The sequence below is a fragment of the Balaenoptera ricei genome, chromosome 1 (genome assembly GCF_028023285.1).
Source record: "Balaenoptera ricei isolate mBalRic1 chromosome 1, mBalRic1.hap2, whole genome shotgun sequence".
Lineage (NCBI taxonomy): Eukaryota > Metazoa > Chordata > Mammalia > Artiodactyla > Balaenopteridae > Balaenoptera > Balaenoptera ricei.
Window position 1 is genome coordinate 53697378 of NC_082639.1, and position 25183 is coordinate 53722560.

The window sequence follows — 25183 nt, forward strand, 5'->3', positions numbered from 1 at the left end:
AAAATAGAACTACCATATGACCCAGCAATCCCACTACTGGGCATATAACCCTGAGAAAATCATAATTCAAAAAGAGTCATGTACCACAATGTTCATTGCAGCTCTATTTACAATAGCCAGGACATGGAAGCAACCTAAGTGTCCATCGACAGATGAATGGATAAAGAAGATGTGGCACATATATATAATGCAATATTACTCAGCCATAAAAAGAAATGAAATTGTTATTTGTAGTGAGGTGGATGCACCTAGAGACTGTCATACAGAGTGAAGTAAGTCAGAAAGAGAAAATAAATACTGTATGCTAACACATATATATGGAATCTAAAAAAAAAAAAAAAAAAAAAAAACTGGTTCTGAAGAACCTAGGGGCAGGACAGGAATAAAGACGCAGATTTAGAGAATGGACTTGAGGACACGGTGAGAGGGAAGGGTAAGCTGGGACAAAGTGAGAGAGTGGCATGGACATATATATACTACCAAATGTAAAATAGATAGCTAGTGGGAAGCAGCTGCATAGCACAGGGAGATCAGCTCGGTACTTTGTGTCCACCTAGAGGTGTGGGATAGGGAGCGGGGGAGGGAGACGCAAGAGGGAGGAGATATGGGGATATACAGCTGATTCATTTTGTTATACAGCAGAAACTAACACACCACTGTAAAGCAATACTCCAGTAAAGATGTTAAAAAAAAAAAAAAAAAAGAAAGGATACCAAAAAAGACAACAGCTAAGTGGAAATAAATGAAATAGAAACTAGGAAAACAATAGAAAAAAAATCAATGAAACCAAAAACTGATTCTTCAAAAAGATAAAATTTTTAAAACTTTAGTTAAACTAATGAAGAAAAAAATACATAGACAGGGGACTTCCCTGGTGGTGCAGTGGTTAAGAATCCACCTGCCAATACAGGGGACATGGGTTCGAGCCCTTGTCCAGGAAGATCCCACATGCTGCAGAGCAACTAAGCCCGTGCGCCACAACTACTGAGCCTGCATGCCGCAACTACTGAAGCTTGCGTGCCTAGAGCCTGTGCTCCACAACAAAAGAAGCCACCAAAATGAGAAGCCCGCACACCGCAACAAAGAGTAGCCCCCGCTCGCCACAACTAGAGAAAGTCCGTACACAGCAACAAAGACCCCATGCAGCCAAAAATAAATTAAATAAATAAATAAATTTATTTAAAAAAAAATACACAGACAGGACTCAAATTACTAAAATCATCGCTACAGACCTTAGAGAGAAAAAGGATTATACTGTGATACTATGAATAACTGTAGGTCAACAGTTAGATAACAATTAGATAATTTAGATGAAATGAACACATTTCTAGAAAGATACACAGTACTGAAACTGACTCTCTCAAGATGAGAGAGAAAATATGAATAGATCTATAACAAGAGATCTAATTAGTAATGAAAATACTTACCACAAAGAAAAGACCAAGCCAAGGTGGCTTCACTAGTGAATTCTTCCAAACTTCCAATGAAAAATTAATACCAACTGTTTATAAATTCTTCCAAAAATCAGAAGGAAAAAATCACAACTCATTTTCAATGAGGCCAGTATTACCCTGATACCAATACCAGACAGAGATATTACAAGGAAGAAAAACTACAGACCAATATCCCTTAGGAATATAGAAGCAAAAATACTAAACAAAATACTAGGAAACAGACTAACAACACATATTAAAAAATTATATACCATGACCAAGTGAGACTTCTCCCAGAAATGTAAGATTAGTTTAACATCCAAAACCAATCAATTAATGCAATACAGCATACTAAAAGACTACAGGGCAAAAAACCATACAAATCATCTCAGTAAACTCAAAGAATGCATTTTACAAAATCCAATATCCTTCCATGACAAAAACACTCAAAAAGTTAGGAATAGAAGGGAACTTCCTCAAACTACTACATTACATCTATGAAAAACCTATAGCAAACATCATACTTGATAGTGAAAGACTGAATGCCTTCCCCCTAAGGTCAGGAACAAGACGAGGATATCCACTCTTGCCATTTTTTTTAATACTGTACAGGAGGTTCTAGTCAAGATAATCAGAAAAGAAAAATAAATAAAGACATCCAGATGGGAAAAAAAAAAAGTAAACCTATTTTGATTTGCAGATGACATGATCTTATACATGGAAAATCCTAAAGAATCCAGAAAAGAAAAAAAAAATTAGAATAAACACATTCAAAAAGGTTTCAAAGTACAAGATCAATATTCAAAAGCCAATTGTATTTCTATCACTAAAAATGAACATTATGAAAATGAAATTAAGAAAACAATCCTTTTAAAATAGCATCAAAAACTAATAAAATACTGGGATGCACATTTAACAAGAGAGGGGCAAGACTTGTACACTTAAAACTACAAAACATTGTTTAAATAAATTTTTAAGATCTAAATAAATGGAAAAACATTCCACGGATTGGAAGACTTAATATTGTTATGAGAGCAACACTCCACAAATTGATCTACCAAATCAATGTAATTCCTATCAAAATTCCAGCTGCCTTTGTGCAGAAATTATCAGCTGACCCTAAACTTCTTATGAAAATGCAAGAGCTCAAAATAGTCAAAATAATCTTGAAAAAAAATTGGAGGACCCACTATTCCCAATTTCAAAACTTACTGCAAAGCTAAAATAATAAAGATAGCATAGTACTAGCATAAGCATATACATCAATGGAACAGAACTGAGAGTCCAGAAATAAAACCATATATCTACGGTCAACTGATTTTCAACAAGAGTGCCAAGACCATTCAATAGGGAAAGAATAGCCTTTTCAGCAAATGGTGTTGGGACAACTAGATATCTACATAAAAAGAATGAAGTTGGACCCTTACCTCTTACCATGTATAAAAATTAACTCAAAATGGACTATACCCAGATGTAACAACATGCGTGAACCTTTCAAACATTATGCTAAGTGAAAGAAGCTACTCACAAAAGACTACACATTGTATAATTCTATTAATATGAAATGTCTGGCATAGACAAATCCATACAGAATGAATAAATAAATTACAGGTTGGTTAGGCTTGGGGACTTGGGGAGAAGAGTGACCACTAAGGAGTATGAAAGTGTTCTAAAATTAGATTGTGGTGACAGTTGCTGAACCTTACGAATATAAAAAAAAACACTGAATTATACACCTTAAATGGGCAAACTGTATGTATGTGAATTACATCTCAATAAACCCATTAAAGGAAAAAAAGAAAACCCTTTTAATGTCTCACTACATTGCAAAGCTTACAAATAAAACAAGATTATATAAGAAAAAGAAAAAAATTATACATGTAGAAATATTTTATATAAAACATTCTCACCTCCAGTGCTTATTTCTACCTCTGTAGAATCTCTTTCCAAACTCCCAGCACTGCTAACAATATTCATTAAATGGATTGCAGTCCAAGCAAAAGGCATGCGATACTTCCCAAGTCTTTGGCAGAACTGATCAGCTTGACTTTTCAGCTTCTCCAATTTTTCCTTATTCTGCAAAACAAAACTTTATACATTATATGATTACGTTCAAAGAAATGAATTAAAGGCTATTTCATAATATATAAAGGAAAATATAAAGGTTAAGAATTCTCAATTCTCAGCAAAGATGGAAAAACAATCTGTACCTTTCAGAGATCAATTAACAGTATATTATCTTTACTAAGCAACCTCAACCAGTTCTACAAATGTATGTGAAAGTCTTTAAAATTTCTGTTTGTGATGATCTTATGTTGGGAGAAAAGAAAGGACAGCAAGTGTCAAACATGTTTATGTACTAAAAGTACTATTTTATGAAAGGAAACATAACCTAGACAACAGGTTCTAGACATCAACTGCCAACCACAAAATATTCTAGGTTATGACTTACTAAATTTTATTTTTCTAAAAAAGATGGAAGCAGTTGGGCCATTCTGACATAATCACTAACTTATGACAACTATGAGGTGGGACTGGGGGTCACAAATAAACCATGAATAAGCCCAGAGTTGTAATAAAAGAAGGAAACAAAAAAAGTATGACAAGAGGACTAAACCCTGGAAAAAGACTAATGATCCAAATAGCACGTGTTTATCTGGAAGACATCCTGAGGCTGGCTCAACTTTTAGGCTATCCTTGAAACAAACACTAAGGTGGCCTGCAATAGCCAACCAATGGTCCAAGGGTGAAAACCTACACTAAAATCTCTCACATACTATTTCCATATAGGGTATTGGTAAGGTATACTCGAATGGCAGTGTCCTACCTTGGGACTCAGGACTGAGAAAAGATGAAGAAATAGCTAAATGGTAGGACTGTTTACTGATAAAATATATCTATTATACTTTCAAAATAGGTTCTTGCTTTAAGAGTACTTAAAGAGAATTAAGGACCCTTATCAAGCATGTAAATATGTAAGAGAAGAGTGAAATAAGCTGCAATTATACACCTATGAGCTTCATATAACAGAGCAATTTAATTCATAAAATGACAACCTGGGGAAAGCCAGAATACTTTAACCCTAATTTCAACCAGATATCCAGGAATCAGAGTATATCATGTGCTCCGATGTACCCATATTAGCCGAAAACGCTCAATTCTTGTTCCAAATCTCAGAAAAATAGAAAGCAAAACATTTTCTAGATTGTGGTGATTTGTCCAATACTCCTCAAGCACACCTCTCCTGGCTGTCTGACATATTAAATCATGTGTTCAAAGATCCAAAAATCACCTGTTATGCTTTTTTTTTTTTTGGCTGCATTGGGTCTTTGTTGCTGCGCGCGGGCTTTCTCTAGTTGCGAAGAGCGGGGACTACTCTTCATTGCGGTGTGGTGGCTTCTCTTATTGCAGAGCACGGGCTCTAGGCGTGCGGGCTTCAGTAGTTGCAGCACACAGTCTCAGTAGTTGAGGCTCACAGGCTCTAGAGCACAGGCTCAGTAGTTGTGGCACATGGGCTTAGCTGCTCCACGGCATGTAGGATCTTCCCGGACCAAGGCTCGAACCCGTGTCCCCTGCATTGGCAGGTGGATTCTTAACCACTGCGCCACCAGGGAAGTCCTCACCTGTTATTCTTATAACTAACTCAGGGTATCTGGAATTTGGTACCGATTGTTCACCAATTATTTTTGCTTTATAAGTTTATCCAAATTCTAGAAATTAGTTATCTGATGGCAAAATGGAGATTGTATTTTCTATTTTTACCATATTCCCTAATTATCTGCAGCTAGACAGAGGCCCAGAATACTTCTGCTTTGCTAGAAAAAGTTCCATCAAAATCACTATTTTGCAAACACAGGAAATTTTTCATTATTTAGGAATTAAACTGAATTAATTTGATTCTTTAGGAATCTATTAGCTTGGGGTGAGGGAGATTTTAAAGAATAGCATAGCACATGACTCAAGCTAGGTCATGAAGGAAATAAAGAAAATGGGTAGGCCAATAGAAAAAAATGAATTAGTAGTAAAATTCTTTAATATGCTCTGTATAGTATTCTCCCAAATTATAATTTTGGAGATTAGAGGTTGTTTAGGGTTGGGTTTGGGGATCTGAGGAGAATGGAGAGTGACTGCTAATGGCTATGAAAGTGGCAGAAATAAGAGGCATGACATTCTACCTTGGTGGCATCTGCTTCTTTGAAAATCATATATGGTTCTGCACACTCTCCAATGTCTCCTTGCTGTAGCACTTTTTCTAGCTGTCAAAGACAAAAAGAGTAAAGATTAATTAAGCTTAAAAATAAAAGCAATCAGCCTGGAATGCAAGGATGGTTCAAAATACAAAAATCAATCAACATAATACACCACATTAACAAAATAAGAGAAAAAAAACCACATGACCATCTTAACTGATGCAGGAAAAAGAACTGGACAATTCAACACCCTTTCATGATAGAAAAACTCAACAAACTTAGAAAAGAAGAAAGCTACCTCAATATAATAAAGACCATATATGAAAAGTCCACATTTAACATCATATTCAATGCTGAAAAACCAAAAGCTTTTCCTCTAGAATCAGGAACAGGATAAGGATGTTCACTTTTGCCAATTCTATACAACAAAGTACTGGAAGTCTGAGCCAGAGCAATTTGACAAGACAAAGAAACCAAAACATCCAAATTGAAAAGGAAGAAGTTAAATTATCTCTATTCACAGACAACATGATCTCTTATACAGAAAACTCTAATATTACACACACACACACACACACACACAAAACTTGTTAGAATAAATAAATTCAGCAAAGTTGCAGGATACAAAATCAACACACAAAAATCAGTTGCATTTCTATACCTTAGCAATGTGCAATTCAAAAAGGAAATTAAGAAAAAAATTCCACTTACAATAATATCAAAAAGAATAAAATACTGAGGAATTAACCAAAAAGGTGAAAGATCTGTAATCTGAAAACTATAAATAGTTAGATTTTCTACAAGGGTGCCAAGACTATTCAATGGGGAAAGAACAGTTTTTTCAACAAATGATATTAAAAGAAACCTGAATATCCAAATGCAAAAGAATAAAGTTGAACCCTTATATTATATTATATACAAATATTAACTCAAAATGGATCAAACACCTAAACATAAACCTAAAACTATTAAACTCTTAGAAGAAAAAATAAAGGAAAAGCTTCCTGTGATTGGATTTGGTAATGTATTCTTGGATTTGACACAAAAAAAGGCAAAGGCAACAAAAGTAAAAATAGTTAAATTGGATTACATCAAAATTTAAAACTTTTGTATATGACAGAACACAATCAACAGGGTGAAAGGCAACCCACAGAATGAGAAAAAATATTTGCAAATCATATAATTGATAAGGAGTTCATATCCAAAACAGATAAAGAAATCCTACAACTCAACAACGAAACAACAAATAATCTGATTTTTAAATGGGCAAAGGACTTGAATAGACATTTCTCCAAAGAAGCCATACAAACGTCTAAGAAGCATATAAAAAGACGCTCAACATCACTAATCATTAGGGAAATGCAAATCAAAACCACAGTGAGATATCACCTTACATCCATCAGGATGGCCACAATTAAATACATAAACAAACAAACAAATAACAAGCATTGGCAAGGATATGGAAAACTGGAACCCCTGTGTGCTTTTTATGGTGTAAAATCATAATCTGCTATAGAAGACAGTACAGAGGTTCCTCAAAAAGTTAAAAATAGAATTATCATGTAATTCAGAAAACCTATTTCTGGGTATATATTCAATAGAATTGAAAGCAGGGACTCAAACAGATATTCGCACACCCATGTTCATAGCAGCATTATTCACAATAGCCAAAAGGTAGAAGCAATTCAAGTGTCCATCAAAAAATGAGTACACAAAACATAGTGTGTATCTGTCTGTGTATACACATACACGTGGAATATTATTCAGCCTTAAAAGGAAGAAAATTCTGAAACATGCTACGACCTGGATGAACCTTGAAGACATTACGCCAAGGGAAATAAGCCTGTCACAAAAAGACAAATACTGTATTATTCCATTCAAATGAGGTATCTAGAATAGACAAATTCATAGAAACAAAGAGCAAAATGCTGGTTGACAGGGGCTGGGGAGAAGGGGAAATGAAGAGCTGCTACTTAATGTGTATAGAGGGTTAAGGTTTTGTTGGCAAGATAAAAATTTCTAAAGATTGTTTGCACAATAATCTGAATATACTTAATTCTGAACTGTACACATAAAAACGATTAAGATGGTAAATTTTATGTTATGTGTATTTTACCTCAATTAAAACTATTAATAAAAGCAATCAGTCTTAAAAGTCATCTCCATTTAATAAAACATCAAAGTACAAAATTACAATTAAAAAAGACAACTCACAAAATATTAAGTGGCCAATACAATAATTTCTACTTATCATTTTTCTCCAAAATGTCTCACTTTACCCCTATAAAATTTTTAATGTTTTAGGAAAAGAAATATAAATAAAATAGGATAAAAGTCCAGAAACCAAATGAAGTGTATGCAAGAATTTAGCACATAATAAAGTTGATACTTCAAATTAGTGAATGGAGGATAAAGCACTCTTACAAATTAATAAATTATTAATACAACTAATAATTGATAAAATAAAAACAATCCAATGAAATGAAGATTACACAACTGTATTTTTTTCACTTAAAACTTATGTATCCTATACACTTAAAATTTGTGTTTTTTATGTATACAAACAAGTTAAACATGAGCTTACTATTTGAATAAGCACTACACAAAACAATATCCAAATGGCCAATAATTCTTAGACATCAGGGAATTATAAATTAAAGCCAAACTGACATAACCCTGCAAATGCACCAGAAATAAAATACATAATAAAATAAAATTAAGGAAATTAAGATGTAAAATATAATAAAACCTGATGATATCAAGTGTTAAGAAGGAAATGGAGCAAATGAAATTCTCAAGCACTGCTGATGAGACTGAAACTTGGACTAACCACGTCAGAAAACTGGTTCTTTCTACTAAAACTGAAGCTATAAATACACTATGATCCAGTAATTCAACATCTACCTATATACTTAATAGAAATGCAAAAATCATATATAAGAATGTTTACAGCAGCATTACTTACAATAGCCAAAAGCTAGAAATAACCCCAATGTCCATCGACTATTAGAATGGCCAAACTGTCATATGCATATAACAAGATACTATGCAGGGTGAAAAACAACCAACTATTGCTACATGCAAAAATGATGAATCATATAATTCTTTAGAATGTCAGACACAAGAATATATATGATTCCTTTTCTATGAAGAAAAAGAGGTTAAACTAATCCGTGGTGATAAGTCAGCATAGTAGGAAAGGACACAAAGAAGGCTGTTGGGTAATGTTCTATACCTTGATCTGGATGTTGGTTACATAACTGAGTTAAGTATGTAAAAATTAAAGAAAGTGTACACCTTGTGCATGTTACTAACTATAAATAAAAGTTTATAAAGAAAAGATAACCGAATGTCTATACACCAGTGACGAATGAAATTCTGTATATAATTTAAAATGAAAATTTTTAAATGATACCATTTATAACAGGGTCAAAAATATCAAATTACCAGGAAGATATAGGAGAAAAGACCTAAAAACATACTGTGCTCATTGACTGGAGAACTCAACAGTTTAAAGACGTCAACTTTTCCAAATTGATCAGGATATTTAACGCAATCTCAGTTAACATCTCAACAAGCTCTTTCTTGAGAGAGAGTATGCCTGTATTGGGGGAGCATGGAGGGACTGACAAGCAAAAATTTATACAAAAATGAAAAGGGTCAAAAACATCCAGCCTCTCTCGCCTCCTCACTTCCAAGATGACCAAGAAAAGTAGGAACAATGGTCATGCCAAAAAGGGCCACGGCCACGTGTAGCCTGTTCGCTGTACCAACTGTGCCCGATGCCTGCACAAGGACAAGGCCATTAAGAAGCTCATCATTCAGAACGTAGTAGAGGTCTAAGCCGTCAGGGACATTTCTGAAGCAAGTGTTTTCGATGCCTATGTGCTTTCCAAGCTGTACGTGAAACTACATTACTGCGTGAGTTGTGCCATTCACAGCAAGGTAGTCAGGAATCGTTCTCGGGAAGCCCGGAAGGACGGAACACCTCCACCCTGATTTAGACCTGCAGGTGCTGCCCCATGACTTCCACCAAAGCCCACATTAAGGAGCTAAGTCCTTAAAGACTGAAGAAATACTGTTCTCTGAAAAGACAATAAAATGGAAATCATACTTTATTTAAAAAAAAGAAAAAGAAAAAAGAACATCCAAGGCAATCTTGAAGAATAAAGCTAGAAAAAAATATACTGTTTTTATAAACTACAATTTTTTTTTTTGGCTGCGTTGGGTCTTTATTGCTGCACGCAGGCTTTCTCTACTTGTAGTGAGCGGGGGCTACTCTTCGTTGCGGTGCGCAGGCTTCTCATTGTGGTGGCTTCTCTTGTTGCAGAGCACGGGCTCTAGGCGCATGGGCTGCAGTAGTTGCAGCATGCAGTCTCAGTAGTTGTGGCGTGTGGGCTCTAGGGTGTGCAAGCTTCAGTTGTTGTGGCGCACGGGCTCAGTAGTTGTGGCTCGTGGGCGCTAGAACGCAGACTCAGTAGTTGTGGTACACCGGCTTAGTTGCTCTGCGGCATGTGGGAGCTTCCTGGACCAGGGATCGAACCTGTGTCTCCTGCACTGGCAGGCGGATTCTTAACCACTGAGCCACCAGGGAAGCCTCTAAACTACTATAATTAAAACAGTGTGGTACTGGTGCCAATTAAAGACAAACAGGCCAGTTGAACCAAAAAAGATTCTAGGAAAAAAATCTCATACATATGAACACTTGATTTATGACATGGGATACTTTGTAAAAGCAGTAGGAGAAAAAAAGCAGTCTTTTCAATAAATAGTGCTGCGTCATTTGGTTATCCATATGTGGGGGGGATTAATCTTCATCTCAACTTCACTCCAAACTATATGTGTAAGGTGAAACAATTACTCTTACCAGGGATCACTTAAGAGAATATACTTTTGAATTTGAGGGAGGCAAAAATTCCATATACAAAACACAAAATAACATAGCCATAAAGAAAAAGGTTGATAAATTAGACAACATGTAAGCTATAAACTTTGGTTTATCAAAGGATAACATTCTGTGAGAAAGCAAGCACAGAGTGGCAAAAAATGTGAATACAAATAATCAACAAAAAAATAACATGCAGAATAGATTAAGAATTCCTATAAATCAATAATAAAAAAGCCAAAATAACCCAGCAAAAATATGGGCAAATTATTTCAACAGGCATTTCACAAACAGACTATCCAATGACCAGTAAGTATATAAAGATGGTTGCACAGTGAAAACCAGAACGGCCACAATTAAGAAGACTATCAAATAGCAGTGCTGGCAAGAGTGGAAAACGGTGAATCACTCTGGGAAACTGATACATGTATTTATGCTAAACATATATCAACACTATTATCCAGCAATATCAAACACAAACACATGTATACTCATGTACCAAAAGACTTGTTAAAGAATGTACACAGAAGCTTTATTCATAATAACCAACTGAAAACCAGATATACACTAGGGGAAAAAAAAAAAACCCTATGGTCTACCAAGGTCTATCTATTCATCTAAGCAGGATAAATAAACTGTGTTACAATCAGACAATGAAGTAAAACATGATGATAAAAATAAAAGAACAAACTACTGCTGTACATAATATAGAGGATTCTCAAAGAAATTATATTGAGTTGAAACAAGCCAGGCACAAAAGACTGCATATTGTATGACTGTGCTCAGATGACATTCAAGAAGAGGAAAAGCTAAATAATGGTGATTTAAGTTGGAATACTAGTCATCTGGTGGAACAGAGGGGGTGGTCACTAGAAAGACAAACAAAAGAACTCTCCAGGGTGATGAGGTGATGGAAATACTGTATGGCTTGAGCTTAGTCATGATTACACAGAAAAATACATAGTAAGAATTCATCACTCTGTTTACCCCACATTTGTAAACTATACAGGTCTTATTATATGTATTTCATATGTCAGTTTTTTAAAAAACTGGTAAGTGTGACTAACTGAAACTCTTATTCACCCCTGGTGGGGAATACAACTATCACAGATACTTTGGAAACCAATATGGCAGCATCTACCAAAGCTGACATATAAATATCCTATGACTCTTCACCCTTCCTTTACCCCCTCACTGCTATATGACACTGCAATTCCTCCAAATAAAGAGGTCAGGTATATATCACAACTCCTAGAGTTTGTGTTATCATGTGACCTGTTTTGGTCAATAAAATGTTAGCTGGTGTGATGTGACCAAAGGCTAGAAAAGTGTCTATGCAACTGGGTCTGCTCTCTGGCACTTATGCAATCACCATGAGAATACGCCAGTCTAGCCTGCCAGAAAAGAGACGTACAAAGAACAGCTCTAACTAAATCAAGTGACGCCCAGCCAACCTACAGACACTTGGAAGGAGCACAATTACCTAAGAGAGTACAACTTTATTGGCTGACCACACAGACAACTCAGATGCATGAACTAAAAAATGCTTATTGTTGTATGCCACTGGGATTTTGTCTTTTTGTTCTTGTAGAGCAATAACTAACTAATACACAGATCAAGGGGATTTTTCTCTCAAAAAACAAAAACATCCTGCTGGACTATGATTTAAGAAAACCTCCTAAATACATTTTCTTTAAAGTCTGTAAAACACTTTAACTTGTACATATTTTTGAAATTATATAAAAGTCTTTTTCTATGTATATACAAACATTTATGTGTGTATAGGTGTGTGTGTATATATTTTACACAATTGGGACCATATGGTATGAATAGTCTCATTTTTAAGCAGCTAGTATTCCAATCATCATCTCTATCTTTCCAGTTCATTCCCTCAAATATGTTCTATTTTATGAAAACTTACTATTTTCCCATGTAAAATAACTGTGTATACACATTTATCAATTGTATTAATATCTAGAACTTTAATCTTAAGTGAGTTTCTGAAGACCACTGCTGCTAAATCTTTGCTTGTAAGATTGTTCATTGTAACTAAGATTTATTTTAACCTGAATTCATAGGAATCTGTCCACAAATTAGGACATTATTCCTGTGGGTAAATAAAATTCATTTCATGACAATCCACTTTATAACCTTATTATAAAATTCATTACCTTTTTATGATAATTTTATATAAATACAGATAAAATGATTAAAGAATATATTTTAGGCTATTCTCAAGTCAAGGTCAAGTTAAGGTAAATTATTCTTAAGTTACCCTAAGCTAAGTATCTTAGTAATATTCAGATTTTAGAATCTGTAATCCTTATTCTTAATTGGCTGACAGTCAAATCATAATGCTCCATGATCTCAATGATTTAGATTTTAGTATTTATATATTTAGGAGCTGAGTGATAAAATCATAGTATAGCTCCTATGATGCTTAATTTTATATGCCAACATGGCTAGGTTATCAAACACCAATCTAGATGTTGCTATGAAGGTATTTTTTAGAGGTGATTAACTTTTAAATCAGTAGACTTTGAGTAGAGCAGATTACCCTCCATAATGTGGGTGGGCCTCATCCAGTTAGTTGAAGACTTAAAGAACAAAGACTAAGGTTTCTCAAAGAAGGATTCTCAAGACTGCAACACAGCAATCCTGCCTGAGTTTCTGGTCTGCTGCCCTGTGGAATTCAGACTTAAGACTACAACATCACCCCTTACCTGGATTTCCAGCCTGCACTACACATTTCAAACCTGTCAGCCCCCACAATCACACGAGCCACTTCCTTAAAATCAATCAATCTCTCTCTCTCTCTCTCTCTCTCTCTCTCTGTGTGTGTGTGTGTGTGTGTGTGTGTGTGTGTGTGTATCTCCCTCCTATTGATCTATTTCTCTGGAGAACCCTAATAAAGCTCCCCACTCAAGAAAAATTTAGGTAGCACCTATAGTATACGTCTAATATTGTGTTAAGAAATATTAAGATGAAAAAATAGGTTAAAGATAAAATCTTTACCCTTAAAAAGCTTGCAATATTGATAGGGACACAAGTATACAGCCACAACACAAATAAACAAATATATTTAACATTATTCTCACCTTTATTACAAGAAAAACATCTTGGGAAGGGTAAGTGATAGAAAAAATAGCTGATCGTGCCAGGGTGGTAATGGCAGCAGGTGGTACATGTGGACGTAATAATCCTTTCATCTGCTCAGAATTAAGGTCAAAATAGAAGTTTTCTGAAATCTAAAAAACATATTCATATATCAAATTTAAAACCTGTGTATTTTATAAAAACTCACAAAAATCATACAGTCTTAAAATATTACAGATATTAAACGATTATACTAACATACAGTTTACCATATATTTCACTGACTGATCTTTACATGTCTAAATCAAAGCAAAAAAAATATAATGCAAAAAACATATTCTAAAGAACCATATCTCACACTCTTTTAATTAGAAATTTAACTTCTAATAAAGTATACAAAGAAATTATTATCGAGATGAATTACCCCAAACTGAGTCTTTAAAACAATTACATGAATAACATCTCAGAAAATTTGATTTAGCAAATACAAGTTGCTGGAATACAGTTCCACTACAGAAATCCATAATATGTTGACAGCAGAAGTCACTAAAGGCATTTTAAGTTTCTACTACACATTAGGCTTAGAATACTGAAATGCTGTATGAGACAGCCCTCTGAAAAACTCCTAAGTGTAATAAAGATATAATGGCAAAACTAAGAGCACTACTTTAGACAAGAATATTTGAAATATATATAAATGATCTTTTAGCTAGTGAGAATCTGAAAATTACATCAACAAAAATTCACTGTCACCATCATTGTAATCCTTTATACATCAGTTGCCTAAAATGGTTTTCTTATATTTTTTCTATTTATTAAACTAAAAGAAAGTTGCTTCTGCTACTAGCTTTTGGAACTCTTTCAATGAAATAAAAACTAGGTCAACTGAACTATTTTATAGTAGAAAATACTTTATGTCTTAAATTTCTACTTTCTTCTTAAAAAATCCATGTTTAATAATATTCTCAAAAAGTCATTATTTATCTTATAAAACAACTTAAAAGCAGGTTTCTGAACCTATGATTGTGACAAAAGACTAGGTTCAAATTATATAACCTTACCTTTTTCTTTTCCTTCACATCATATAAAGCCAAACTTGCAAAAATGGGTTCAATTTCAATCTCAAACCTTTAAGAAGGAAAAGGATGAAGTAGTTTAAAAATAAAGTACATAGTTCGAGAAATTCTCATTCCAAAAATAAATTCTCTCAATACCTTGTACTTTTCTACATCTGTGCTACACCATCTATACCGCCCCTCTTCCTGAAACACACTTCTCCATGTATCTCTTTCACAGTCTAAATCAACCATTACTACATACTTCAAAATCTTAAGAAAAAACAAAGCCTGCCATGTAACAAATATAAAATCATCTCTAAGGAAAAAGATCCTTTGTCTTTATATTCCTCAAGCCAAGAACAGTGTCTGACAAATACTACAGATTTCAGTGAATGTTTTTTCAAGTTTTAAGACTAGTTACATAACTGAGGCAGAGTCATCTTCACCTAGCCAAAAATGCTCTAAAGCTCAGCTTCATAGGCAAGATTAAATGTTTAGTAGAATTTAAAATTATGTACAGAACAATACTTTTCAAAAGGACACAAACACAAGTATAAAATCTACCAGGATTTTGTTATACTGGTATTCAAACTATTATTCCAGAAAATAAAAGTTACATAGTAAACAAAATAAATACTCACTTGAGTGATAAACATTTTACAAGAAGTCTTTGACCAAAATGTTCTTTGGGCACCTCAGGAACACTAAGTCGTTCTATTGGTTCTTCCTACAAATTGACAAGCAACACCAAAATGAACATGCTTACCATATGTCAACCCTTTACAATTTATTTTTTAAGAACTTATTTTATTAATCTACTACTTTTAGTCTTCACAAGTGAACACAGAAAAGAATGGCCTATTTATCCTCAAACAGGAGTCATTAGATCATAAGTGTGCTCAACTATATTTCATTTATAAAAAGCATAGCTATGTTTCAATTAAGTTTTATTCCCTACATTATCATAATGCTACATACAATTCATACTCCCAAAACATCTATCTTAATAATCATTTGCTTCTTTATATCCAAATTATCTATACCTCATCTGGTGATGGATGCAAAGCAAAGAGTTCCTTATGACGGTTTGCTTTCCTTTGGTCATCATTCTGACGGTCTATTTCTTCATTTGGAGTTCGATCAAGTAAATTGGGAAGCAAAGCATCAGGAAGTGAATTTTTCAAGTCAAAAATACTGCAGGCCCAGCTACCCCTTGGAGTATCATCTATTGACATTGAACGTCTTTTAAGATCATCCTGTCATGCAAAACATTAAATATATTAATCAATGAATAAAAAATAAACTATTTTAAAATAACTTTTTATAGTCATTTAAAAATAAAAGTATTACTTGTTCATCCTGGTAGTTGTTGCCATCTGGAGCTTCATCGGATTCAAAGACCTGTTTTGGCAAACCTTTTTGCCTTTCTTTCTGTTTATCTAATGTATTAGGATTAAATCCTGTTCCCAGTTTATGATATCTATTCAAAATAAAATAATTAAGGAAATATCAATGTTTGAAAAATTTTCACTTTTTCATCATCATTATGAAATAAGCCAACTGTTCTCTGCACTATTTCTTTACATTATAAGAATATATTCTGGCAGTTTTGAGTGTATTAAACATTTAACCAGAGGTTTAAGAAAACTTCCATCCAAAGTTCCTTTAATCCAACTAGAGAGCATTTATGAGTTTCCAGAGGTAAATCATATTGTCCTTCCTTTTCATGACAATCATGTGGATATAATTTAAGTTGTACTTTCAATTCAGAAAATTGGTCAGTAAAAGGAAAGGATGGGAAGCCAGGTTAAAGAGTAAAATGAGAGAGCAGAAAATATATCCTGCATTCTTAACAATGTAAATTTTTAAAAGGCAAAAAATATATAAAGCACTGAACCTTAAAGTTCCAAATAGCCAAAAAAATTTTGCTATATCTCATTATGTATAAAAAATCTTAAACAACCTAAAGCTTCAGGCTTCTAAAATGAAAAAATAGGGACTTCCCTGGTGGCGCAGTGGTTAGGAATCCACCCGCCAATGCAGGGGACATGGGTTCGATCCCTGGTCCAGGAAGATCCCACATGCCGCGGAGCAACTAAGACCATGCGCCTAGGGCCAGTGCTCCGCAACAAGAGAAGCCACAGCAATGAGAAGCCCACGCACCACAACAAAGAGTAGACCCCACTCGCCGCAACTAGAGAAACCCCGCACACAGCAACGAAGACTGAACACAGCCAAAAAAAAAGAGCCTGTAAAATGAAAGAATAGCAAGATCTACACCACTGTATACATATATTCTTAATTAACATATATTGTTGTATAATATATATATTAGGCTAAGAACAACTCTTAAACTAATGTATACTTCTTTCCTAACAACCAATGTCCAAGAATATTAGAGACACTATGATCAAAGAGCAACTACTGTGTCACACCTCATATAGTCAAACTGGGGGAAATTTTAACTGGAGCATAAACAATTATAATTACCAGAGGATGATATGGTTCTATCAGTCAATTTATGACATAGTAAAGAATCACACTTAATATGAATTATTCTCATGTCTTGCTGCAAAAGGTATTGAAATAGCAGCTACATGATGCTCACATCATAGCATAATCACAAAATAAAAGAAAGCATTTTTCTCTGGAATAACTAAAATAAAGATACGCAATATAGTAACATGAAAGATATTACTCAGAAGCAGATATTTTAATCTTTCATGAAATGTTTAAAGTGCCTTAATTTGTGTAAAAATGCCTATAAAGTGACAAAGTTTGAATTCAAACAGAGGTCCGTTTAACTCTTTACACAATGTTGACTAAAGACAAATAGACAAAACTTTGCAGCCAAAAACCATTACCAGATATTTTTGAAAGATACTAAACTGTTTTCTAGTCTTTGCACCTTTTTTCCTCAAGGGAAACATTTGTATTTTCCTTAAAGGACAGAATACACTGTTGCTTTTCTATATGAAAAAGGGTTTTTCATAACCCTTTTCATAACATTTTATTATTACAGAACCAATCCATGTTCATTGTTGATAATTTAAAAATATAGACTTGTAAAAATAAAATCATTATATTTCTACTACTCAGAGAGTATCAGTCTTGAACTCCTAGTATTTAACTAACTGGATCTTTTCCTGGGCATATGTATAATCATAAGTATATACATATACATAAATATGTACATACTTACAGTTTTTGTATTTTTTAATAAAAATGAGATAATGTGAAAAAAAGTGCCTTAATTGAAAAACTAGATATCTAAGCTACTCTAATAAACCAGAATACTGTTGCATTCTTTCGCCTTTATGTCCTAAAAAATTGATAGTATGAAATACAAGAGAGCTCAGAAGAATGACATGATTCATGATCAATACTCTTTTCTATATTATCATTCTGTTCCTGCAGTCAGTTGCTATGATAAGGCTCTACATGATTACCCATCCAACACCACCATTTCTACGACTCTGTATCTTGGCATTCTCTCCCTCACTTATTCTGTTCCAGCCACACTGACCTCTCTACTATTCCTTGAACATTCCCAGCATGCTTCCAATATGGAGCCTTTGCGTGTACTGCTCTTGCCTCTGCCTAGTACACTTTTCCCCAGATATCCAGAGGGCTTACTCCTTAACTTCCTTCACATCTTCGCTCAAATTCATCTTATCAGAAAGGCCTCTTCCGATTAGTTATTCAAAGTGGAATCACCTCTTCTTGGCTCTCCCTATCCCCCCATCCTACTTTTTTTCTCTACAAGACTTCCGTCTATTCTTCCCAACTATTATATATTTATCTGTGTTTGTTTAATTAACGTCTATTGCCCTCAACCCCAAGTAGAACATAAGCTCCATGAGGGCACGGAGTTAGTTTTGTTGACTGCTGTATCATCACTGCTTAGTATAGTGCCTGGCACATACTAGCCTCTCAGTAAGTATGTCTTGAATGAATAAAGTACTTTCTATCCTTTTACCCTTCTGTGCTGAATTATGGAAGAATGTCTTGGTTTCATCTTATAACTTACTATTCCACTTTCCAGTCACATCCGCTCTGCCATTAAACCCATCTGAGTTATAAAAATTTTTTTCACTGAACAAAATTTTCACTTCCAAAGACAACCAGTTGATTTTTTATATGGTTACCATAACTTTTTCACATCTCTTCGAGGATATTAGTTACATGTATGGATCTTGATGTGTGTTCTATTAACTATTTACTAGATTATAAGTTCTTTTATTTGTAGTTTGATAATTCTCTTTCAAGTGCACTGGTTTTAATCAAATGGTTGGCAATTCTAGGTTCTAATGCTCATTTTTAAATTTGTAAGCCCATATCTGTCTGAAAATACTGTAACTGCTTAGCCAAGCACACATCCAGTGGCTGTGGAGAAGAGGCACCTCATGCTTCCAGGCAGAGTCTGCCAGTCTTCTGGGTATGAGGGCTCCTTCTTCTTCCAAGGTATGCCCACCCCAGGCACTATTCTATGAGCTCAAGCCCCTATAATTAGTGCTCTTAAAATAGGCAGATACCGGACTTTCCTGGTGGCGCAGTGGTTAAGAATCCGCCTGCCAATGCAGGGGACACGAGTTCGAGCCCTGGTCCGGGAAGATACCACGTGCCGCGGAGCAACTAAGCCCGTGCGCCACAACTACTGAGCCTGCTCTCTAGAGCCCATGACCCACAACTACTGAGCCCGTGTGCTACAACTACTGAAGCCCACGTGCCTAGAGCCTGTGCTCTGCAACAAAGAGAAGCCACCGCAATGAGAAGCCCGCGCACCACAACGAAGAGTAGCCCCTGCTCGCCGCAACTGGAGAAAGCCCAGGCGCAACAACGAAGACCCAACACAGCCAGCCAATCAATCAATCAATAAGTAAATAGGCAGATACCTCTGCTCCCACTTCTATGCATAAGGAAGGGTATAGGAGGTTTCAAAGTAACCAAATGTCCAACATTTACCCCAGGTCCCCCTTCCACTGCCTGTATTCACTGAGCCTAAAGCTCTACTGAACCTTTTCCATGTATCTTAGATTATTCTGTGCTGTGGTTTTCTGTTGTGTTCCAATCATACCTTTTATATTTCAGGGATACTTTAAAACTTCTAGTCTACCAAAAGTACCCCTTTGTCTTCCATTTACTACTGAAGGTAATAAATAATATCTAGTATAACAGAAAAAAATACAATCATTAGAATCTGATGCCCCAGGTTCTAATCCTAGCTATCCCACTTTTTGGCTATGGGACCTCAAAGAAGTTACTTAAGTACTCTGAGCCTGAGCTACCTTGTCTGTTGGAACCTTAAATGAGATGAGTGTAAAGTATCCAATAAAATGCCCAGCATATAGCAAATAACCATAAATGTTAACTACTGTACCCTCTTGGCTTAAATTAAGGTCAGCAATCCCTTGATTAGAATTAAGTAGCAAGACGACTCCATGATTCTAAGGTTATTATATTTTACAACTAATCTATTTCTATTAAGATTTCTGATTACAGGTTTCCAACATACATGCATAAAGGTAAAGACTTTTGAGTTATCTGACAGAGAAACAGTCTTCTTCAGTAATCTCTAAAATCTGGCTATTGAAATACTTATCAAAATTGTAAGTTCACAAAAACAGCTCTTCTTTATAAAGGGTAGCAGACTGTATTTTTATTAGGTCACACTAAAATTAAAAAGCATGTCAGCAGTAACCCCAAGAGTGAAACACAGTGAAATAAGACAGTTGCCCATAAGAGCAACACAATAAGCAATGGATACATCACTGTTACTGGTACAATTTAGCACAGATAACTTCATTTCTCAAAACTGTAATGTCATAACAGACATTTTCTACTACTTCAGTAATTATACTTCTTTTAGAAAAATAAAATAAGGCTAAGAAGATTCAGTATGAAGACCCTTCTTCATTATGCAAATTAGCAAAGGAAGAGTAATTTTATTTTATTTCTTAATCTGATTTGATATTTCAAACACCATCCATTAGAAACATAAATTTTGTGGTAAAACAAAACATTATTTTTACAACTACTTACTTGATTGGATGTACAGGTCAAGGACCTGTAAATATTCAGTTAGTTAATAAAAGGCAGAGACCTTGCAAACAGCTTGATCTAGAAAACTAGTTATTAAATTTAACTTAACTGGGACTTCCCTGGTGGCGCAGTGGTTAAGAATCCGCCTGCCAATACAGGGGACGTGGGTTCGAGCCCTGGTCCAGGAAGATCCCACATGCCGTGGAGCAACTAAGCCCGTGCGCCACAACTACTGAGCCTGCGCTCTAGAGCCCACGTGCCACAACTACTGAAGCCCACACACCTAGAGACCGTGCTCCACAACAAGAGAAGCCACCGCAATGAGAGGCCCGCACACCACAATGAAGAATAGCCCCCACTCGCCGCAACTAGAGAAAGCCCGCGTGCAGCAACGAAGACCCAATGCGGCCATAAATAAATAAATAAATATATAATTTTTAAAAATAAGTAAATAAAATAAATAAATAAATTTAACTTAACCAATTTAATAAATTGGATTCTTTTTGAGAAATACAAATTATTCATCAATATTTACCCACGATTTCCCAAAAGAATTAGACTACAAATCATTATTATATGTTATTATTAGTTATTAATGATCTATGATAATATAGAAATACTATCCTCACAAACGTATTATTTTATAAGGAAAGTAAGAGAAAGTAATTGTGGAACTCCTAAGGAAAAAATATCTATATGCAAAGGTTCTTCTTTTACTTTTTCAGCTACTTTTTAAATGAATTTTCAGGTCTCATAATTAGTATTAATCTACCTTAATCCATTTATAGATCCTACTCAGTATTTTTAAATGTCATAATGAATATATAACTTACTTTCTGATCACAATTGCCCAGTCTTCTGTATAACTCCTTATACAATCTCTAACATGTGGATCCATTTCACTATTTTAAAAAAGAAAATATATTTATAATTTAGACAGGAAAGCATTGATGTTTGTGAATTCTGCTGCCGTGCTCTTGTTCATATAATAGGAAACAACACTACCACAAGAAATAGAATCTAAATAAAATAATGGAAGGTAGCCTTTTTATAGTTACACTAAAACCAGAAATAGGTAAATGTCTCCTTACCTTTCTTCAGGTACAGCTGAAACAAGGGTTCTACAGTCCCTAGGACTATAAACCACTTCAATATCATCTGGAGGGAATTCAATCAAATCCCTTAAAAGCCCAGAATCCACAGCTAAAGGATGAGTAATGAGGTAATCTTCCAAATCCACTGGATCCACTGCTTCAGTAAGGGGCACCTTTATAAAGAGGGATGGATGTGAGAGGTGGGTATAAAGGAAGAGGTGGACACAAGAATTTTAAAACTTAAATAGATTTATTATTTAAAAAAACATAATTTTTTCCTTGCTATTTCTAAAATGTCAACAGATATTCAGCCAGATGAACTAAAGAAACCACAAAGTGTTGGGTCATACTCTCTCTGATCTTCTTGCTTCGATTTTGCCCATAACTCCCACATAAAAACAGTAAGATAATTAACAGATTTATAATACTATACAGTGACAAAATACTCACTGGAGGGATTCTTTTTTATAATTTGGAATTTTCATTGCTAAGTTTCTTAGTGGTGCTTTTACTTTATTTGTTGTTACTGTTATCCTAGTAAAAACGTACAACCATACTGCAGTAGGGGGAAAAATGGCCCTCCAAAAGATTGCCAAATCCCAATCCATGGACCTTATATGTCAAAATAAATAAATAAAATATAAAATAAGAGTGTTTGAAGATATCATTAAGGATCTTAAAAGAGGGACATTATCCTGGATTATGAGTGGGTCCTAAATGCAATCACATATATCCTTATATGAAGATAAACAGAGATTTGGGCCACACCAAGAGGAAAGCCATGTGAAGACACAGAAAAGAGAGATTTGAAGATTCTGGCCTTAAAGATAGAAGTGATGTGCCACAAGCAGCCACCAGAATCTGGAAGAGGCGAGAAAGTGATACTGAAGGGAGCCTCTGAAGAAAGTGCAACCTTGCCAAAACCTTGATTTCTGCCCGTTGATACTGATTCCAGACTTCTGGACTCCAGCACTGTGAAAGAATACATTTCTGTTGTTTTAAGCCACCCAGTTTGTGGGAATTTGTTACAGCACCCAAGGAAACTAATAGACCCTATTAAAAGTATTATTAGCAATAATAGGATATTTGTGGCATTCCTTAGCCAAGCTGAAATTATAGTTTTTGATAAGATACTCTATTTCTTAGCTAATTCAAGAAAGAAAATTATTCAGGCAAAACTATAAATGATTATACAACAAATGTGTAGTTGTGGACCAATGAAAATAAGAATATGTTATTTTTCAAGATCTTCAACTGGGTAAAAACACTGAGACCTGCCTACTGTGCAAGTTTGCATTACTACAAAGAAGGTGCTTTAATCTATACTTCTTTGGACTGAACAACTAGGTAGAGCAACAACATTTTAAAGATACTAAGTAAAATAATGAATGACTATCACATCATAAACACTCAAAAGATAGGCTATTATTATCATTATCGTTATATGTTTTCTCATTTAAACCTCCCCCAAACCCTATAAGTTAGAGATAATTACTATTTCAATTCTACAAATAAAGGCAATTGTGCTCAAAGAAGTTAACTTCTGAAAATAAAATAGCCACAAAATGATAGAGAAAAATTTCAAACTGGGTCTTTAAGATCTAAATTCATGGTTTTCTCTCATAAGCATTCTATCTTACCTATTCTACCAAGTACCTAATACACTATCATGACATGCTTAATAGAAGCATGGAAGCAATTCATCAGGGAAAGGGAAATCTTTTTCAATTACTGTTGCTGGAAAAATTGGATATCTATATGGGGGAAAAATGAACTTCAATCCTTACATCACGACATGTACAAAAACTAAACTGAGATGGACCATAGATATAAACATAAATGCTAAAACTATAAAGCTGCTAGAAGGAAATATAGGAGAATATCTTCAAAATTTGGAGTAGGCAAAGGTTTCTCAGAGAAAGGGATAATCGTAAAAGAAAAATTGATACATCAAAAGATGGTTAAGAAAATGAACAGGCAAGCCACACTAAGAGAAAATATTTACAAAATACATTTAATAAGGGACTGGCATCTAGAATATATAAAGAAGTCCCACATCTCATAAAAACAAACCACCCCCTCAAATAAATGGCATGGGGGGGGGGGGCAGTTGGTAAGACATTCAGAAAGGAAGATATAAAAATGGCCAGTTAGGGACTTCCCTGGTGGCGCAGTGGTTAAGAATCCATCTCCCAATGCAGGGGACGCAGGATGGATCCCTGGTCAGGGAACTAGATCCCACATGCATGCTGTAACTAAGAGTTTGCATGCCACAACTAAGGAGCCCTCGAGCCACAACTAAGGAGCACACGTGCCACAACTAAGACCTGGCACAACCAAAATAAATAAATAAATAAATAAATTTTTTTAAATAAAAAAATCCAACAGAGTCCATAAAATAAAATTTATTTTTTAAAAAATGGCCAGTTAGCACATGAAAAAGTGCTCAGCATCAAAAGTCACAAGTAGGTACCTCCACTTCCAGGAAGATGGAGTAGACATACTTATCTCTATTCTTCCCACTAGTTACAACTACAAACCCTGGAGATTATATATAAAATAAACATAAGACGGCTCTGAAAGGTGGATAGAGAAAGGCAGACCAACAGGGACCTCGGGACCCAAGGAATAGCACAACAGTGAGTTACCTAAAATTTCTTTTTACCTTATATACTCCAGACCTGATGCAGAGAAGCCCACAACCCAGAAACACCAAGGAGCACAGGAAAACAAAAAACACAACCAAAGCCTGTTCTCCCCAGCCAAAGGACCAAGAAAGCAGCAGCCTAGTAAAATAGAAAACTGTTAGAGAATAACCACTCTACTCCAGCCAAACATCACATGAAAAACTGTAGTCCCACCTATATCCACACCAGCAAAGGCCAAATGGGGAGCTAGACTTCACCCTCACCAAGCTGTAACAAGCCATCCCAACACTACCCATTCAGCACGATGTCAGAGAAGTCAGAGTGGGGAGCTGAGATTTTCACATCTACTGGAAGGTAATGAATCCTCCACTCCCACAGTGTCAGTGGAGTCCACACAGGGAATCTGGACACCTATTCCTATACAGCAGTAACAAGAACTCCTTCCCCTTACTGCTGAGGCAATGTCAGGTGAGGTCTATATAATTTAATACCTATAGGGTGAAGAGACATAAAGGTACATAAGATTTCCACACTTCACTCAAACTGGTAAAATGTCAACACCAGTAGCGTGATTAGTTACGTATATACAATACCTTAAGCAACCACTAAAAAGACTATACAAAGATATGCACTCAACCACATTACAGATAACAAAATGGAATTCTAAAAACTGTTCAGGTAACCCACAGGAAGACAGAAAAAGGAAACTAGAGAAACAAAAAGCAGAGAGAACAAAC

General features: G+C 35.0%; 1 protein-coding gene and 1 pseudogene across 6 annotated transcripts in view; one reads left to right on the forward strand and one right to left on the reverse strand.

Annotated features, from left to right (window-relative positions):
* The window catches only part of DOCK7 (dedicator of cytokinesis 7), a 191607-nt gene that overhangs the window by 137310 nt on the left and 29114 nt on the right, over positions 1 to 25183 (reverse strand). For all 6 annotated transcript variants that reach the window (XM_059923863.1, XM_059923850.1, XM_059923848.1 and 3 more), the window contains exons 3-11: positions 21796 to 21971; positions 21538 to 21606; positions 16013 to 16142; positions 15706 to 15918; positions 15304 to 15389; positions 14666 to 14732; positions 13607 to 13756; positions 5609 to 5689; positions 3344 to 3509 (exon numbers count right to left, since the gene is read on the reverse strand). In XM_059923863.1, the coding sequence (XP_059779846.1) occupies positions 3344 to 3509; positions 5609 to 5689; positions 13607 to 13756; positions 14666 to 14732; positions 15304 to 15389; positions 15706 to 15918; positions 16013 to 16142; positions 21538 to 21606; positions 21796 to 21971 (1138 nt within the window). The remainder of the gene's footprint in view (positions 1 to 3343; positions 3510 to 5608; positions 5690 to 13606; positions 13757 to 14665; positions 14733 to 15303; positions 15390 to 15705; positions 15919 to 16012; positions 16143 to 21537; positions 21607 to 21795; positions 21972 to 25183) is intronic.
* LOC132350091 (small ribosomal subunit protein eS26-like) lies at positions 9314 to 9679 on the forward strand (annotated as a pseudogene).